Below are 20361 nucleotides of genomic sequence, written 5' to 3' on the forward strand. Positions count from 1 at the left end.
GCCTGCTATTTATAGAGTAGATTTGGGTTTAAGTTCGAAAAAATTTCAAATCGGCGCTAATGTGACACTTTCTATTTTCTTAATATTTCAAATAATTTTCATGATAATTATAGTGTTTTGATATTTGAAAAATAAAAACGCAAATTAAATATTTTTTTATAATAGGTACAAAATTTTGTTATATTAGACTACACATAATTTATATTTGAAATGCAAATTAAATATTAAAGTTAATTATTACAAATTTAAAAAAAAAAAATCAAATTTAGTCTCATGTGAGATCGCAGATTTTATCCAAATAATAATAAAGAAAAGTCGCTTCTTTCCCCCTCCTCGCGAGCCCCGCCAATTCAAGAACGAGGTCGAGGGTTTATTTTTCGTTCTTACCTTCTCTTCCCCAATTGATGTTATCGTCTTCACTTCTTGCCTCCCCTCTGAAACCGTAAGAGGTGAAAAGGAACTCTATCCTCATCTGGATAATGACAGGGCTTCCGCTTATGAGGAGTTGATGGCTGCCGTCGTGGATCTTGATGGCTCTACCTCCGAGGCTAGGGTTGAGGCTTCGGTGGAGAATCTCGACCACATTCCATTACTCGGGCGGCGAAGGTTGCTTCTTTCGGGATGTCTCTCTTCTTCGCTTTCCGCTACTAAGAAGTGCGTGTGTGATTTTATCTCTGAGATCTCTTTTTAATTCATTTATCAGTATATTAGTCGTCAGGTAGCAACACATCTGCGGTTTCTTACAGGTGTCCAGTTGATGTGGCTGACAAGAGAGTCCAAGGAGGAACTTTTCAGGTTCTCTTCTTCTTCTTCTCTGGAAATTGGCATCGTCTTATGAAAGAACACTTATTTTCTTTGTCACATCGAAAGAATTATTCTTCTAACATATTTGTATTTTGGATCATTTTTGTTGGTAAGCCAGTTTAGTAATTTGTGGTTTTTAATTATGAAATTAGAGAAGGCGCGGCTTTGGCCTAGCTTTGTGTTATATCATTGTATTTCCTAATAAGGGATTTGCCCTTTAGTCGATTGGAAACCTCTTTCACACGGTTTATGCAAATATCACCTGACAAATAATGAAGGTTGGAAATAGGACTTTCTGTAAATGATATTTTGGTGCAAATTCATATCCCTTCCTCTATTGAAAAACATTTGGTGCTGGAATAATCTGGATGATTATATGACATATTCTGTTGCAGAATTTAGCGTTTGCATTGCATTTTTGGAAAAAGGCAAACTATATTAATGGAAGTTCAAGCATTAGCTGTCCACCACATTACTTTAATCTTATTAGATATTTTATGTCTCGCAGAAGTGGCCAGGTTTACCAAGAGGTGTAAAATTTGATCCCTCTGATGGTGATCTACTATGGCATCTACTCGCAAAAGTCGGGAATGAGAAGGCTCTTCCTCATCCATTTATTGGTGAATTCATTAATTGCCTTGATGAAGAGAATCGATTTGGTTATATCCATCCTCAAAAGCTACCAGGTAATTATTTAGAATCTTAGACTTAGTCCCTACCCTGTTTTTTTTTTTCTTTCTTTTTTTGTTTCTCTCTTTTTGGTTCTTACTGAGATTACTATCATTTAACAGGTATTAAGCAGGATGGAAGTGCATCTTACTTCTTTCATAAAGCATTCAAGAGATATAATGTTGATAATGGAAAGCTTCAGAAGATCGGCAACGACTATGGTTCAGATATTAGTTGGCGTAAAATTGGCAAAACTAAGCCAGTGGCCATGGATGGGAGTAAGCAAGGTTGCAAGAAGGTATTTGTTCTGTATACTAACAGAACAAAAGACAAGAAACCTGAAAAAACCAATTGGATAATGCATCAATATCACCTTGGAACTGTAGGTGAGGAGGGGGAGGGAGAGTTTGTTGTTTCCAAAGTGTTCTATCAGCTCAGGTCCAGGGAAGGTGGTAAGCATCCATGTGATCTGAAGAGTGTGGAAGCACATGCTCAGGTATCTGTCACCTTTTTCTTTTAATTGTTTGCTGTTGTTGCTGAACTGTTACAAGAGAACACTTCATGTAATGATTGCAAGACTAATATTTGATAGATAGGAAATAGTAGCAATTTCGAGGCAATTAATGTGTTACTTGCTCATACTATTCTACTTCAATTAGCAATGTGGAACCTTCTTATATTCTAAATCTGTTGGAACACTAAATGCAGGTAGTGGAATATCATGATGCAAGATGTGAGACAAATAGTGGTCACAGTGAGTTTGGAAATATTGAACTTGATGATTACCATTGCATAAAACATTTGAAGAAAGGGGATAATGAAACCCAAGTTTTGGTAGATGCTCAGCTACCTGGAGGTCTCTTAGCTCGTTGCAAGCTCCTAGAAAAGCATTCTTCTTCTACATTTGACCAAGTAGAGAGTAGATATTGCTTGTCTGATAATTCTGATGCAAGTGCCTGTCTCACAGATAATCCATATGTAAGCCAAAAATCGAGTCTGCCCAATCTTTTCGTTTTTTTCCCCTTATGCTGATATATTCCTAGAGAGCTAATTTTCCTATCTTATATATGTGATGAACTGCTGCATGTTTTAACAACTAGAAATGCACATTACGACATAGACAGTTTTTTTTATTATTTCCAGAATAATTTTTTCCTTGAATGTGTTAATTCTTTAAATCATAAAGTTTGTACTTTAATGATTTACTCTTTAAACTCAAAACACTATAATTGGTACTATAGGAAGCTGATTAAAAGTTGCAAAAGCATGTAATGTACTTAAATGTTTGCTTATTATAGGCACACTTCCATAATTTATAGAACTTCTATATGCCGTTTTACTGCTATGGTTATTTCTTTGTTGCTAATATAATGTTGTGTGACAGAATGTTCAAGAAATAACTACCTGTTACAGTGTTAAGTTCTTGGTAGCAGAGATGTTCAAGTAGTTATTGATGTGACATGATGAGTGTAACCTAACATGAAAATGGATGCTGAGATGTGCTTCTCGAAAATCCGCATGGAATCTTGAAATTGGGGAGTAGATGAATATATTTAACTGCTGTTAGAAAATATTTACCAATGGAATTTCATTCAAAGAAACTTATTTTTGTTTCTTGGAGGACTAGTATTTGGCTTAATATTTTTTTTGTTGCTGACTTCAGCAGGAGCTTAGTATGGGTCAGCATGATTCCAGGGGTGCATGCCAATTAGAAATTGGCCAAGCCAATATGGTTACTGAAGGAAACCTTTCTCAAGGTGTGTAAGTTTAACTGCTGTAGTTCTTGTTTTGTATATTTTCGTTCTCTCACTTTTAAAACAGCTGACAAGCTTCTCACCATCGGTATAGATATTCAAGAATATGAGGGAGTAAAGGTTGAGAACCCTAATTACGGGGGAACATGTTCTTGCAGAGATGGTTTAGATAGTACACTTCATGCTCCTGCTGGAGGGTTAACTAGTGAACCTGTAATTGATGAGCTTGATGACGTAATGCTGCAAGAACGGTATAACATGCTGGTTGGTGCACATTCTTGTTCAAGCTATATCGCTGCTCCTGGATGTGGTCAAGATGGTAGGCTGCCCGCATTGAAAGAAATGTCGAATAGATCATGGCACGCTGAAGCTAATGGATTGATTAGTAAAAGCAAAACTGATAGAATGTATATTTTTGTTCTGAAGTTTGCTTTTTGTATGTTTATCTTTTAAGATTCTGGCTAACTTGTTTTTTTTTTGTTTACATTGATTGCAGGGAAAATAACAGAACGATATATAGACAAGATATTTTGAGCATATGGCAGGTCTAAAATTATAATACTTATACTGATTATGACTGTGAACACGTATTGCTGTGATGCATCTAAACTCCTCAAGACTTAATTCTTTCTTTTAATTTTAACTTTAAGTGTCTATTTTACCTTACATTTGCTGCACCACTTTTGATATGCATTTGTTTTCTGACAAGTTGCTCCCTTGCAAAGGAACACATTGGCATGATTGTGATGTTAAAGTTAACACAGCAAATAGAGAGCTGGTGGCTTCTAATATATTATTCCAACAATTGAATGATTTTCTATTATTGTTGTCTATAAGAAATGGCCCAAATCAAAGTAATCTGTGGATCTCTTTCAAGTTTGAACTATGTGAGATGTGAGTTGAAGTCTTTGAAGAGATACATGCTTTACTATGTCTTAAGGGCCAAGATTCTTTCTATGATATGGTACTTATCTTCTACTTTACTGTAATGTTGCCTACAACAGAGCCAAAAGAATTCAGTTCAATCCTCGTCCTGATATAACGCTGCATCACCTAAGGGATATGCAGTAGACATGCGTCTTCATGCACAAATAAATGGAATAGCTTAAAGTGGGATATTTTTCTCCTGCACAACTGCTGATTGCTTATCTGTAAGGATTTTTTCAAGCAATAGTAATTGGTTGTGTAGTCATGGTCCATTTACATATGTTTTCTTCATCCTAGAGCTCTTATTGGGGTTTACACCATAGATACCATGAAACAACTTTCAATGTCATCATGCTTTCTTTGTTTTCTTGCTCAAGAGTGGATAATTCTTGATAAGAAGTTATATTGCTCTTAATGTGCTAGTGACACCTCCATTTCGCTCGAATCAGCTCTCTGATGCTTATTTTCATTTTAATATAAATTAATTTAAATTTATAAGTTCTCGACATGATCAGTCTAGTTGAGGCACGGTGGCTGAAACTTCTGTTTAAGTTTTATTGTATGATAGAGATTTTGTTTATCATCATTCCTTATGCTCAAGTTTCTGAGATCTGAACCTTAGCTGTCATTTAATACTCATTTTGGAAAGAGCTTGCATTTGCCAACTATCTTTCCACTAAAACACAAGGTCTCTGTTTCTTAGTTCTCTTAGAATCTAAGCTGACTACCTGTACTACACAGGATATTTCTTCAGGTCCTTCAATTATGGAAAACATAAATGAATGCGAAAGTGGAAAAGTTTTGGACGAGGATTCTCTCCCTGGCAGAGAGCTCCCATCAGGAGAACGATTTGTTGATAGTGTTACTGAAAGTGATGCTACAAACTCTGTGAACAACTTGGTCCTTCATTCCCCTCTCAGTCTGTTTTCTGGGAGTCATTTTGCAGTTGATCGATGGAAACCCATTTCCTCAAACTGCCAAAATGACAATTTATTAAAGCATGGCCACTCGGGAGAAAATCATGAAAGTAATATGTTCTCATACCAAACATCTTTTCCTGAAGAGGAACACTTAACCTGTAATTCAGATTTACCTAGACATTCTGTACGTTCGGAGGCTGATCATGCAGGTGAAGGTTATCTAAATAATATTTCTGAAACAAATGATGCTTCGCAACCTACTGTTGATGAGTCAGGCTCAAGTGTTACTGGTCTTCTGGGTAAAGGCACGCCGTGCCTATCTGAAGTCAGAAGTTGTCATACATCTCGGACTAGCGAAACTCAAGATAGGGAGAACTATCATGAAGTTTTGATAAGCCACAGAGTAGAAGTTGACAAGGACAAAGGTCAGGTGCCTTACACTGTGCTGACAACCCTTCCTGCTGCGATAAAGGCAGAACCTCCATCAGAAAGTGATAATGATGATAGAATACATTTATTTTCTTCCCAAAATGTTTGCTCTAAAAAGAGTTGCAGCTTAGATCCTGAAGCTTCATCTGGAAATAGTCATTTTGAGGTTAACCATTTATCCAATGCCAGCAATTTGCTAGAAAGTGTACCAGCAGAATCTGAACTTTCTGAAGACGTACTTCATAATTTAGGTGTTTCAAAAGTTCTGAATGTTAATGCATCTAGCACTATGAATTCTCTTTCTTCAGAGAACTGCTGTAGATTTCCTATGGTATCTCTTCCTGATGTAGCATATACTGATACTAAGGATAAATTATCAATGGAGAAAGTGAAGACTGAGCCCATGGAAAGTGACTTACCTGGCCTACATGAGCATGTTCAGCTCAAAATTTCAGAATCTGTTCTATCAGGAGATGAGGTCAAGAGTGAAGCCCTTGATTTGGTAAACAATATTGAACTGCCAGTTTCAGGGAGTTCTTTGGACTCACACACTGTCAAGACTCTGAATCACCGAACTTTGCCTCAAACTCAGCTATGCGATTTTGTTGGCACAGTACATGTGAATGCAGGCGAATTTTCTCGTCGAAGGAAAAGAAAAAGGACTGCAACGTATGCTTTTAAGAATCTTTACTTTTGAAGTTGTATCTATACTAATTCTATTAAGTTTACATAAAATTTCTCTACAGGGATTCAGTAGAAACAGCTCTTGAAGAAGATGCTCCTGGACTTCTAAAGGTAACACTCATATGTGGCCAGTATTATACTCTTTTGAAGGTGTGATCATATTGATGTACTGGTGTTTTGTAGGTTCTACTAGATAGAGGAATAACGGCAGATGAAATTAAACTTTATGACGATAAGGAAGATGATGAATCTCTAGAAGTATCTTCTACTGAAAGCAACTTTGAAGAGCTTGAAACTGTTATTACCAAGGTGGGAAGTACATTTTACTGGTTCATGATGATTTTTCTCTACTAGATATTGTGGTTGTGTGGCCTTTCGTCCTGTGTGTGTGTGTGTGTGTGTGTGAGTTATTTGGATGTTTCAACAATTTAGTTGCCTAGGGAATGATGAGCTAACTGTGAAGCTATCTACAATATTAGGAGCCGATAAGATTTTTGAGGACTTGATATGTTTAATTTTATGAAGGGTAGGGATTTATAGTTCTTGCTTCTATATCTTGACATTTGATACTCTTAAATCTAATCTCCAACTTAAATCCACTGTTTCATTGACTTGATGGATTTTCAAGAGCAATTTTTTGGCTGATATTAAGGACTTGTTGTTCTTTGACTTGCACGATGATCAATAAAATAGGTTTTTTGGTAGTTCTATGACCTTATAACTTAGTTGAAGCTCAGATGCTGCTATGCTATTGCTAAGTGGTATTTGGTAGGCACCCATCCTTGGTTTTAGTTGTATCCACAGTTATTCTACATACACCTTACTAACTAGAAAGCAATTATCTGATATTACTGAAATCTTTAAGGTTTTCCCTTAACACTTTCCAGAATATCATATTATAAAATAATCATCAAGATTTTCCCAACTCTCGTGATTGGTCTTTCCAATCATCTTTTGCTAATAACTTTCAATTGTTCTGCTTCTTGATTGTGTATTTGTTAAGAGAGATGAGATAATGATTGAGTTTCTATATGGCATTTTGTTTACAAGAGTAAGTAATTCTTTCCTAGTGATACTAGTAATTTATTAATTTTGGTTACTCTGGTTGAATAAATCTTGGATCAACAAATGTTCTTATTACCTTGGATTAACAAATGTTCTTATTACCTTGTGCTGTGCATCACTTCATATCCTTTTATTGTTTAATCTATGTAGCAAACTTCCTCATACTGCATGTGCTTTCTTTTTCATACATGATCATTTTGAGTGAGAGTATGCCACAATCACAATGTAATGTTAAGGGTCCACTCTTTTGCACCTGATTGGTTGGTATGCCTTCAAGTCATGGAATAACCTGTTAAATAATGAGTTAAGGCTTTGTGAATCTTGCCCTTCCAGACCCTGCATTGATGGGAGCCTTGTGCAGGGACACTGTCATTTGTGTATTTAGGCTATTTCTCTGTTTCTACATATTTTAGGTGAGTACTATTTGCATGTTGCATTTCTGTAATGTAGGTCTGACATTTAAATATCAATTTATCCTGGAGCCCTATAATCTTCCACATTTCATATGCAACCATCTCTAATCATTGATCTATTTCCTTTGCAGTTGTTTTCAGAAAGATCATCCCTATTTAGGTTTCCTACTGCAAGGCACATAAAAGGATCGAAGGCTGTTTATTGTTTAGCCTGTCTGATTGCTTTGATAGAACAGGTTGGAATTCTTTCGCATGATTAAAGCTTGTAATATTACATTTCAGCCTATTATGGTTCATATCTTGATATCACTTTGTGTTTGCATTCTGTAGATTCGTTATCTTCGATTTCGAAACAGTCCTGTTGAATGGGGATGGTGCAGGGATCTCCAGTCTTTTATCTTTATTTTTGAAAGCCATAACAGGTATGGGACTTCTCCTGGGTGCTCTGATGTGAAATAGTTTATTTCTTGTGAACCAAGCTGGTATATATCTATTTTTTGCATTTACATTTAACACAGGATTGTTCTAGAACGACCTGAGTATGGGTATGCCACATATTTTTTTGAGATTGTGGAAAGTTTGCCCATAGATTGGCAGATCAAAAGATTAGTGACTGCAATGAAGCTTTCTAGCTGTAGCAGGACAACCCTTATCGAGAACAAACCATTATTGGTAAGGTGACTGCAAATGGATCTTACTTTCTTTGCTCTCTGCTTTATTAAGATTGGTGTTCCATATTCCTTCTTTTATCTCCTTAAACTACTGATTATTTGCCGGTTCACTTTACCAATCATGTATTTGAAGTTCAATCCTTGAATTGTTTTTTGTTTCTTCTAAGTGCTGCCCATTATAGAAGAAATAGTTTTAGAAGCGACAAATTATGACTTTCTTTTTCTCAAATTTTTGTGGACTCTAACCTTTTTGGACCTGAGATTTTCATACATGAGTATATGAAACCATCAAATTAACCGACAGACCTGGCCTAAAGAATTAAGCAAAATAATTTGTTTTTGGTTATTAGTTTATTACTTTGTTTATCGAAGACAGACAATCTTTTCCCTCCTAATCATGTTTGCTTGTTTTTGCTCCTTCTAATTTACTTTGTTGGGAAGTTTCTGAGGTTATTTCTTTTCTTCTTTGTTTAAACCTCAACCTATATTGAGAATGCGTGGAAGTATGAACTTCAGTCATAATATCTACTTGAATCATAGTGTCAGTCACAATGTATTTTGCACGATCATGCATTTTTTGTACTGATATTAGTTCAATGTACCTTTTGGATATCCAAGGTAGTTGTGATGTTATATTCGTTTTGATACTTCTCTCTCTCTCTCTCTCTCTCTCTCTCTCTCTCTCTCTCTCTCTCTCAAAAGAAAAAGAAAGAAAAGAAAAGAAAAAGGAAAAAAAAAATCATCTACAATTCTTTCTCATTTATCTGGAGTGTTCAACTATATTAATGTGAATTAAAACAAGAAACATTTAATTTGTTGAATGCCCTTAACTTAGTTATTACACTTGTCAAGGTCGGAGAGGATCTGTCGGTGGGCGAGGCACGTATATTAGAAGAATATGGCTGGATTCCAAACAGTGGTCTGGGGACACTGCTCAACTACTGTGACAGGGTGGTTCATGACAAGAGAAACGAGATGTACAGCTCAGAATGGAAGGCCAAGATTGGGAGGCTGTTAATGGATGGCCAGGATAGCGGGCGTACAGTAGTAAATAACCTCCCAAACAAAGTTCTAAAATACATGGTTGATCAAAATCTTGAGCTAAAGTTGGAGCGTGTATGATGACTAACCTCAGTTGTAGATAATTGTGAATCTTACTCTTTGTACAGGTTTCAGCAGCCTTTCCATGATAGTATAGTTCGATGTTGTTTATAGTATGATTTCAGTGCTTTGGTGTAATTTAATAAAGTGGCGTAATCCATTTCAGGTTAACTAGAATTATTGTCATGGCCGATTTGAATAGGATGTGTATGTTGTAATAGAGATATCTTGTTCTATACTTATGCATCATTTACATTTATCCCAAGCCTGGAGCCAGTGGATGAGCGAGCATGTATGAGTACTTTTGGTGTAATTTAATACGTAGCATAACCATTCCTTGCAGTCTCTTTGATCTGAGGATGCATGCGGTTTTTAGGTTGGAAGGCTTACGCTAATGATGTGTTGGAAAGTAGAGAGTAATAAGTGAATTTTCTGGAAGTGTATCAATCATTTTATTAAGTAATTATGATTTGTTGATGTTGTTTAGTAAAAATTACAAGTGTTCGGTGTAAGTAAGTAAACTTTTTTTGGAATAGAAATTAAAATAAGAAAAAGTTATTAGTGATTTTAGAAAAGTGAAAAATTACTTTCCACTCAATTCAGAGAACTTTCTTTTTAAGCCCTTAACATTTTCAACCGATTATGCGATTTGAACCCTGAATTTTTAGATTAGCAGAAAGCACCCTATGTCAGGTTAAGTATGAACGGTGGTCCGTGGATGATGCAAGCAAGACATATGAATACGCTGTACAACATACTATACTATACTCGAATCATCTCCTTTACCTTTCTCCGAATAATAAACTCGGACCGGCCAAAGCTTGAGCCGAACCGGTTCAACCTTTTGTCTCGAATCTCGATCCGGTTTGATGTTGGCCGCGCCGTCAGTTAATGCTTCGCTCGCGCTTGCCCTAAGCCTACCTCGTGGCCAAGAAAAGCTTGCGAGACATAAAAGGACGAGGAGGAGGAGCAGCAGCAGAGGGCCGGCGGCGGTGGCGGTGGCGGGCGCAGAACTCCCTGTACTATCTCGTGTTCTTTTTGTTCCGATCATTCTTAAATAATATCTCCTACCGGAGGATTGAAACGATTTGATGTATTTAGATTCTTTTCTTCATTTATCATATCCATCTAACCATGCAAGATGTGTCTTGATTAGGTTCTGAATTCAGGAATCCTTCTTCCTCTTTGAGCGATTTTCCGATGGCTCCTGTAAGTTCCATTTTAAGTACTTAATTGGTGCGCAGTTTGCTATTTTTGATTGAACTTCTTTCACGAAATGGCTTGCTATGATCTAGAAACCGACAAAGAATTATAATCTTTTATGTTTGTTTATGCAGCCGGAAGATGAAGAGTCCAAAAAGACAATCGAAGGAAAGGTTTGTGATTTGTATTCATTGAACTTTTCGTTCTTGTCATCCACCTGACACCTCTCTGTTTTAAACTTTCCAATTAGATATTGGCATTTTTTGTTTAATATATCCTAGATTGAGAAGCAAATGCTTCTCTTTATGGTATTTCTTGATCTCCAATTTTAGATCTTTTCCTTCTTTAATGGTCAGTGAAATGATGCTCTGTATATTCTTTTTTCTAAACCTAGGAAATTCTAATGTTATTCATCAAATTTGCCATTTTTGGAAGTAAAAGAAAGTAAAATGAGGTTTGCATTTTAACTTACATTTTGTTGGTGGCATATGCAGCTTGATGAAAAAGAATTGGAAAGAAAAATGAAGAAGGATCAGAAGGTTTGTTTGTTGCCTCATGCCCTTTAAAGGAATATTCAGTATGTAGATGAATATTTGCACTTGATATGTAGAGTTGTGAGGTCAGCAATGGTTGGTTGCTGAGACTATATTATAGAGAAGTTGTTATCAAGCTTCATAGCAGAATCACTGAATAAAAGTTTTGAAGCTAACTAGTAATCCTTTTTAGAAGCAGAATGATTTCATGCAAAATAATGTGACAGAATAAGTTGAAATATGTTTGACGTACTTCTAAATGCTTTGCGAATAAGTTGACTATCAATAAATCTAGCATATAATCTATGAATAAGTAGCTTCTTTCTAATTTGTTTGACGGCAATTCTTCCTTGTGGCTCGCTTTTAGTGCTTAACGTCAAGGTCATTATAGAACTCAAGTAGAAAAGATTCTGTGAATTTGAATGACTTCGATAGCAATAAATATATCTCACATGAATCTTTATAAGCAGGTACATCTATCAACTTCCTTCCCTGGAATGCTGTAGCAGGATGATTGAATGGCTATGACTGTTTTGATAACTAGATAAAGTGAAGTACATCTATATTTACTTTAGAGAAATATGGACCTTGTAAGTTCTAGTAGTACTAACGACATTGTCATCAGAGCAATGTAGAAAGATTGTGAAGATACTACTTATATGGTATAATTAAACAGAAATTTGGAGGTCATACTTTCCGCAAGTCATTGATACAACTTCCTGTTAGTAACTGTTGGAGTTGTAGTCTTATTTTTTAAGTTAGGAGTTCTTTCTGATATTTTGTCGGTTGCTCCCTGGTTATCTCATTTTCATTGAACAGGCAAAAGAGAAAGCAGAAAAAAAACTCAAGGCTCAACAAAAGGAAGCTGCCAGGCTCCAAGTAATTAATCATCCGTTATTGTTATCTTTTGTAAATAAGTAGTTAATGGAAAGTGTTTATCTATTGTGTTGTATATATTGTTTATCAGGCACAAGCAGCATCTGATGGCCAAAAGAAAAGTGAAAAGAAACATAAGAAGAAAGACACCGAGGACGAGAATCCTGAGGATTTTCTTGATCCACTTACTTCGCCTGGAGAGAAGAAAAGGCTTTCTTCTCAGATGGCGAAACAATATAGTCCCACTGCTGTGGAAAAATCGTATATGATCACTTCCTTTGATCCTTTCACATGATTTATCTCAATAACAAATGATGGTGAATTGTATAATGCTTTTTTTTTCCTTTTTTAGATGGTATGCATGGTGGGAGCATTCGGGCTTTTTTGTAGCAGATGCAAGCAGCTCAAAACCACCTTTTGTGATAGTAGGTGCCTCCAATCCTTTTGCAGACGTGTGTTCACAGAGAGTTGAAATATATCCATGGTGAAGTACAGGGATTGCATCTGCCATCTTACCATGTCTATCATGGAAGTTATCTTTGGTGATGTAGTCAATAGATATAATCTGATCATTTACTAGGTAAATTGGTGTTGATTTATTGGAATTAAATCCTAAATACAATTGGAATAGTCCTAGCCTCCTGAGTAACAGTAGAGATAATCAATAGATGTGCAGAACATATCTTCTACAACATTTGATGCCAAAAGTAAAGCCTAGATGTTAATATAGATGTTGATCTTGCTGTGCTTACAGATAAAATCCTTATATGAATACAACTGTATGACACTACTTTGTTGGAAATCCTTTGACCTTGTTTTACTATTAAATGTTCTCTTGTATACTTTCTGCAGGTTTTGCCGCCTCCAAATGTGACAGGAGCCCTTCATATAGGTCATGGTTTAACTGCTGCTATACAGGTGACCATGCTGACCTCTTATAGATTTCCTCAATTTGCTTCGGACAATCTTTTATTATGCATCTGGTGTCTTTCTTCTATCTTCCTTTTGTAAGTCACATTTTGCTTCTTTTATCTTTCTTTAATACAGGATACAATTATCCGATGGCGGAGAATGTCCGGATATAACACTTTATGGGTACCTGGAATGGACCACGCTGGCATAGCAACCCAGGTTTGGTTCTTCTCAGAACAGCTGATGAAGCTTGAATTGATTATAGTATTGTTGATTGGTTTTTTTTTTCACTCATATGGTGCCACTGTGAATAATATTGTTAGCATTGCTTGTAAGTTGTTCTGATGGGCATTCCACTGTGCAAATTGCATGCTTCAGCAATATGATTCTGCATTAGTCATGGAATTGTTTGTACCAATTTAGGTCTTGAAATGGTTTGCAAATGCTCAATTATATTTGTTTTAGAAAAAATACAGTGTTCAGGATGCCTACACACTGCTGTGTGTTGCTTTGAAACTTGAAATAGTTAATCTGTCTTCAGTATTTTGATTTGAACTTTAATCTATTATTGCAATTCTCTTGCCTTAACTTTCGATATTAATCTGCTGCTTGTCTTAGGACAATTTAAAAATATTAGATGATCATGCTTCTAGCTGTTCATCAAACCTCATTTTAGAACCTCGGATGAGCATTGCTCTGTTGATGTGGCTCAAGAACTCAGAGTTGGGATAATCTTTTCTTTTTCTATTACTCGTTCCTTATTTTTCTTTTCATGTCTCAGGTTGTTGTGGAGAAAAAGCTGATGCGTGAAAGTAAACTAACTAGGCATGATATCGGACGTGAGAGATTTGTGGCTGAAGTGAGTTCTTGGTTTCATATATTAAATTTTATGGTTCTGTGAATTTCTGCTTCTGTTTGTCTGGTTTTATTCTTGTTTTGCATTGTAAGAATCAGGTTTTAAACTGATATGTTATGCTTTTAACTCTTTAAATATCTTATATTTTCAGTCAGAAATCTGTTAACATAACAGTCTGTTGATCCATTCCTTGCTTGCTTATTATAGGTCTGGAAGTGGAAAGATCAGTATGGTGGTACCATATTAACCCAAGAACGTCGGCTTGGAGCTTCACTTGACTGGTCCCGCGAGGTAAATACTCCTTGTGTTTGCCATGCTTTCTAACCTTTATTCCTTTTGTAGCAAATATTCTGATATTGTTTTGACAATTATGAATAGTGTTTCACAATGGATGAGAAGAGATCAAAAGCTGTAACTGAGGCTTTTGTTAGGCTGTACAAAGAAGGTCTAATCTACAGGTTAGGTTGGTTACAATAACTTCCAAAGTTGTTTCATAGAACATTACGCTGCAGAAAATCTCCTCTCGTTCTTTGAGTATTGAAGTGCTTTGATAGTTAGATCAGTCTTTTCTCGAACATAATGCTGCAGTGCTGCTATTATGATAGATCTGTCTGAAACTCTTCTTTGCGCTTTACAAAATAGCTCTTAATATGTATCTTTGCTTCTTTTGCAGAGATAATCGCCTAGTGAACTGGGATTGCACATTACGAACAGCAATATCTGATATTGAGGCACATAATGATTTCAACTTGTCTATTCTTTTTTATAAAATAATAATATGATGTATTATTCCTCATTGCAAGAGTTTGTTACGTTTCAATGCCTTTGTAGGTTGACTATAAGGAAATCAAAGAAGAAACTTTATTAAAAGTCCCTGGTTATGAGAGTCCAGTCCAATTTGGTGTACTGACATCTTTTGCTTACCCATTAGAAGGAGGGTTGGGTGAGATTATAGTTGCGACAACCAGAATAGAAACGATGCTTGGTGATACTGCAGTAGCTATTCATTCTAAAGATGAACGATACAAACATCTTCATGGAAAATATGCATTGCACCCATTTAATGGGAGGAGGCTTCCAATAATTTGTGATGATGTTCTTGTGGATCCTAATTTTGGAACTGGGGCTGTCAAGGTAAGCATAGTTGTATCAAGAGAGATTTTATCTTATGCAATGAACTTCTTTCCTTCTATTTACGTGCTTTTATTTGCAACACAATATTTTTCCTACTTTATTCTGTTTATTTCATTGCTTTGGTTTTCCTTGTTGCAGATTACGCCAGCTCATGATCCCAACGATTTTGAAGTAGGAAAACGGCATAAGCTTGACTTTATCAATATTTTCACTGATGATGGTAAGATAAATAGCAATGGAGGTGAGGACTTTGAAGGAATGCCTCGTTTTACAGCTCGTGTTGCTGTTAGTGAGGCATTGCAGGCAAAGGTATCAGCATACATTTACCTATAGTCTTGATTGATGTAATGGCTTTACTGCATCATTTCTTACATTATCTAAGTTTCATTTCATATAAAATTGTTGTTAGAATCTTAAAGAAGTCTATTAGAAAGAAGGTTATTAACTTATGTCTGCTATCTGAAAAATAAGATTCTATGGAACGCAAATAAATACAACCAGGCCTTTAGTCCCGACTGCCAACTATGTGTTTTTCCTGTACCTGCAGTCACGAGTAAAGCATAATAGATGAAAGTTAATGGAACAATTTTAGACATTTGTATCATCAGATAAACTTATATGATGGTATGGTACCAGTTGAATCTCGATCATAGGCTCATGCCTAGCTCATCTTATAATCCGTCCATGATAAACATCTTTTTGACTCACTATAATGCAGCATCAACAGCAGCTGCTTCTCTAATGAGGCATTCTTCTGCTCTAGAGCACTCTTTATGAGTCTCCGATTACCTTTCTGATAGTGGTAAGAGGGTTTTGTTCTGGTTGGACCCATCCTATAAAGTTAGGAGCATGCTAGCATTGATTGTGGTCTTTTTTTAATGTTTGGCTCCTTAATACCTGTTGCTAAAAGTCGGAAAGAAAATCCCATATCTAATTTGAATGTTTTGAGGTAATTATTTATTCATGCTTTATTGATACCTTACAAACATATGATGTTCCATCTTCTGGATAATAATCTTATCCACATAGCCAGAAGCAACAGTTAGCTTTCTATCTAAGACGTACAGAGATACCCTTGTTTGTGCTACTGAAGTAAGGGAAGTGAATCTAATCCAAATATAGCAGGGGGTTTGGTTCTTTCCAATTTTCAGAGCGCAGCCTCAAGTGGTGTGCACCTGTGGCTTTGATAAGGATATAATATCTGCTAGTGTAGAGTCTTTTTCTCTATATATGCCGAAACTGCTTTTGGAAAGGTCCCAAGTATATGACTGATTGGTTTTATGTCTCGAGTGGAAAATTTCATGTGCAAAGACTACTGTGAAAGTTTGAATATCTCCTAGTGTTATTGAGTATTGACAAAAACTTGTTTAAGCAGGGTTTATACAGAGGTTCTCAGAAGAATGAAATGAACCTTGGGATATGTTCAAGGAGTAATGACGTTGTAGAGCCAATGATAAAGCCCCAGTGGTTTGTTAGTTGTAACAGCATGGCAAAGCTAGCTCTTGATGCTGTAAAATCCAAGCAGATTGAAATTATTCCACAGCAGTACGAGCAAGACTGGAGCAGGTGTGTGTTCATATTCTCTGAGTCTAAGTAGTTATTTTCTTATAATAACTATCACAGTATCACGTAAGTAGTTAGTGACAATAATTTAATTGAGACAGATGGTTAGAAAATATACGTGATTGGTGCATATCAAGACAACTCTGGTGGGGCCACCGCATACCTGCTTGGTATGTGACACTCAATGATGACCAACTCAAAGGCATAGGTTCTTACAACGACCATTGGGTGGTTGCAAGAAATGAGGAGGAAGCAATTCTGGAGGCAAATCTGAGTTTTTCAGGGAAGAAATTTCAGATCAGTCAAGATCCTGATGTTTTAGACACATGGTTTTCATCAGGTCTTTTTCCACTATCAGTACTTGGTTGGCCAGATAATACAGCTGATTTTAGTGCATTCTATCCTACTTCAGTCCTTGAGACTGGACATGACATTCTCTTTTTCTGGGTTGCGCGCATGGTGATGCTGGGAATGAAACTTGGTGGTGATGTACCCTTTAGTAAGGTAAAGAACAATAGTTTAAACTAGTTTAGCTTTAGCGTCAGTATTGGTAGTCAACTCAATTTATCAAATAATGGACATGCTTTTCATGTTTGGTGCAAGAATAAACTTCTTTAGTTTCTTATTGAACAACAAATATACTCCTCTAACTCAGTTCCACTTTTAAGAGAGCAGTTTATGAATTTGATGAACTTAGTATTGGCGACAGAATTTAGTTTTCTCCATTCACAATCTTTAATGTATTTTGCATGTTCTCGGTCTTTGGCCTCTATACAACTCTGGTGATAGAAGTTTTACTTTTTGAGAGCGTTGCTTTAGAAACCTTTTCGATATTGAGCTTTATAAATGTTGGCCTTCCTAGAACCAGCGCTGGCAGAAGCCTTATGCATTAGGAAACCTTTTTATTATTGAGCTTTATAAATGTTGGCCTTCCTAGAACCAGCGCTGGCAGAAGCCTTATGCATTAGGAAACCTTTTTATTATTGTGCAATCTCTATCACTGACTAAGATCCATTGTGATATATCTACTTACTCTCAGGTTTACTTGCATCCTATGATCCGTGATGCCCATGGCCGTAAAATGTCCAAGTCCCTAGGCAATGTGATTGATCCACTTGAAGTAATAAATGGTATATCACTAGAAGGCCTCCACAAAAGACTAGAAGAGGGTAATCTGGATCCAAATGAATTATCAATTGCAAAAGAAGGGCAGAAAAAGGACTTTCCAAATGGTATTGCTGAATGTGGTGCTGATGCTCTCCGTTTTGCACTCATCGCATACACCGCACAGGTTGTCTCTTGCACACAGTTAGGTTACTTCTACATTTTGCTTGTTACTGAGTTATTTCTTTCTTCTTTTTTCTTCAGTCTGATAAGATAAACCTCGATGTATTGAGAGTTGTTGGGTATCGGCAGTGGTGCAATAAGTTGTGGAATGCAATACGTTTTGCTATGGGCAAACTAGGGGATCAATACACACCGCCTGCAAATATTATGGTTCATTCAATGCCATCAATCTGTAAATGGATACTCTCAGCCCTTAATAAAGCTGTAGCCAAAACTGTAGCATCTTTAGAGTCATATAAGTTCTCTGATGCAACTACAGCAGTATATTCATGGTGGCAATTCCAACTCTGTGATGTGTTCATTGAAGCTATCAAACCTTACTTCTTCAATGATTCAGAAGAGTTTGAATTTGCAAGAGCAGCTTGTAAAGACACTTTGTGGGTATGTCTTGACACCGGTTTGCGCCTGCTCCATCCATTTATGCCATTTGTTACAGAAGAGCTGTGGCAGCGTCTTCCTCAAGCAGAAGACTTACTCAGGAAAGATTCAATAATGATATCAGAGTACCCATCCATTGTAGAGGTAACACTTTTGTTCTCGAAGTCACTGATACATTAGCTTGGAGAACCTGATCTGTATATAATTTGTTCTTTTTTTTCCATCTTTGTGACAATTCTTCGGTGCTGTCATCAGGAGTGGACAAATGAAGAAGTTGAAAGTGACATGGAGATTGTCATAGGCACAGTGAGAAAGTTACGATCACTTCGCCCACCAAGTGACAAAAATGAAAGGTATCAAATGATGACACACAAGATCAGCAGCTACTAAAATTGTAGCTATTTTTTGGATTTCATTGTTCTGTTTAATTGAATTGTTCTAATTCTTCCCTTTATTTTTCACATGACAGACGCCCAGCTTTTGCACTTTGCCGAGGATGTGAAGCTGCTGGCATTGTTAAAAGCTATGAATTTCAGATTTTGACTCTTGCTTCCATATCATCTCTAAAGGTTTCATTGCTATCTATATACATACTTATTGTTAACCCACCAACTATTCGAAGAATTTAAGTTGTTAGAGAGCATGATTTTTGTTCCTTTTATATTCTAAAACTACCCCCCTCGTGCTTGAGATTTAATATGTAGCATGTTTGCCATCTCTAACCAGCTATCTGGAACATGTGCAGATTCTGACTGAGGACGACACACCTCCAGCTGGGTGTTCAATAGATGTTGTGAATGAAAATCTGTCTGTATATCTTCAACTCCAAGGAGCTCTAAATGCAGAGGCTGAACGCGAAAAACTCAGGAAAAAGAGAGAAGAAATTCAAAGGTGAGTGCTAATAAGACTAAGGTCGTATGATATATTTTGTTTTGCCGAGTACAATGCATTTCTTCTGCATTGTCCAAACACTTGTGATGATGAGTGGAAGATGCTTTGGGTGTTCCCATTTCATCTCATCTCTGAAGCCATGCAAAACTAACTTCTACTCTAATGCATTAGCTTGTGCTGTTGTAATGGCAGCTCCGTAGCTGCATTTGTTCTGACAGATTCAGTCATTTAGTGTTCTTCTTGATTTATATGTGCAGACTTGGCTTGTAAACAGTAGTAGACTCTATCCTGATTTAGCTGCCTAGACTTTTCTTGGCTAATGGAGAAACATTCCGCCTGTCTTGCTAGTACCAAACACTTGTAATATATAAGTGCATGACCAAGTTCTTTTGTGCAGGGTACAGTCTTCTCTGGCACAGAAAATGGATGCTTCAGGTTATAGGGAGCGAGCTCCCCAGAGCGTTCAAGAAGAAGATATCAAGAAGCTGAATTCCTTGTTGGAAGAGTTGAAGATCATCAGCGAAGCAGAAAAAGATCTAGAACAGGTGATAGATAGAGAAAAGTGATGTGCTATTTTTTGTCAATTTTGTTTGCTTATTGAAGGATTGCTTACGCGATTGAATGTTGTTGTTCACTAATCATTATTTAGGATATCACTGTTCACTTGTTTTTCTCTTCCTTTCTCTTGCTCCTTTTTGTTGTGACGTGTTGTGCGTGAAACACTGGGTTATGGAATGTAAGTCATTTCTGATAGTCTGCTGAATAAAGCGGTTCAGGTTATTAGAGTTGAAATATAAACAACAATGCAATTTCTCAACAGAAAAAAAAAAAAAGAACAATGCAAACGGTATTTTTATGCTTTCCACATTCAGTGGAAATTGGTACATCATATGAAGAAAAGTCTTGAATAATGAGTGGAGTTGTAGTTAATCTGAAATTGATGGTGATCACGGAAGGCTTCTCACACTGCTTGTGGTACGAAAGAAACAATTAAATGTGTTGTGTTAGTTTATCAGGATCTTGTTACATGGTATGAAAATTATTTTAAGTATTTAAGTAAATGTAATGTAACACTACCTGCTCAAACAAAAAGGTATTTACATACGAGCTACTAGCAAAGTCACTGCGTATTCAGAAAGACGAACCAGAGATATATATTTTGATCAAAAATAAAATTCCTTATTTACTGTCATTTTTTTTTTCAAATATACCTGTATATATGCCGAATAAA

The 20361-nt window shown here is 36.4% G+C and overlaps 2 protein-coding genes across 4 annotated transcripts; both read left to right on the forward strand.

The window, feature by feature from the left end:
- The first annotated feature begins 300 nt into the window (after nt 1–300).
- On the forward strand, nt 301–9702 carry LOC140786738 (uncharacterized). 3 transcript variants are annotated; one of them, XM_073135364.1, is made up of 15 exons: nt 301–654; nt 747–795; nt 1313–1490; nt 1596–1969; nt 2182–2451; nt 3137–3230; nt 3322–3634; nt 3724–3772; nt 4896–6172; nt 6250–6298; nt 6371–6496; nt 7797–7901; nt 7996–8087; nt 8184–8342; nt 9189–9702. In XM_073135364.1, the coding sequence occupies exons 1-15, from the start codon at nt 509–511 to the stop codon at nt 9226–9228; spliced, it is 3321 nt and encodes a 1106-aa protein (XP_072991465.1). In that variant the 5' UTR covers nt 301–508; the 3' UTR covers nt 9229–9702. The 3 variants fall into 3 exon arrangements, with proteins under 3 accessions (XP_072991465.1, XP_072991463.1, XP_072991464.1); XM_073135362.1 differs by having other exon boundaries at nt 8184–8337; XM_073135363.1 differs by having other exon boundaries at nt 313–654; nt 3140–3230; nt 8184–8337.
- A 499-nt stretch (nt 9703–10201) lies between these two features.
- Nucleotides 10202–19883, forward strand: LOC140786739 (valine--tRNA ligase, mitochondrial 1-like). The gene is made up of 23 exons (XM_073135365.1): nt 10202–10456; nt 10594–10646; nt 10775–10813; nt 11135–11179; nt 11993–12052; nt 12141–12310; nt 12402–12474; nt 12902–12967; nt 13097–13180; nt 13743–13820; nt 14025–14108; nt 14196–14275; nt 14491–14548; nt 14649–14951; nt 15090–15260; nt 16327–16517; nt 16616–17018; nt 17554–17805; nt 17883–18383; nt 18495–18592; nt 18709–18808; nt 18985–19130; nt 19528–19883. The coding sequence occupies exons 2-23, from the start codon at nt 10638–10640 to the stop codon at nt 19694–19696; spliced, it is 3180 nt and encodes a 1059-aa protein (XP_072991466.1). The 5' UTR covers nt 10202–10456; nt 10594–10637; the 3' UTR covers nt 19697–19883.
- The last annotated feature ends 478 nt before the right edge of the window (nt 19884–20361 follow it).

The sequence above is a fragment of the Typha latifolia genome, chromosome 4 (assembly GCF_019914945.1).
Source record: "Typha latifolia isolate L0001 chromosome 4, TyphaL0001v2, whole genome shotgun sequence".
Taxonomy (NCBI): domain Eukaryota; kingdom Viridiplantae; phylum Streptophyta; class Magnoliopsida; order Poales; family Typhaceae; genus Typha; species Typha latifolia.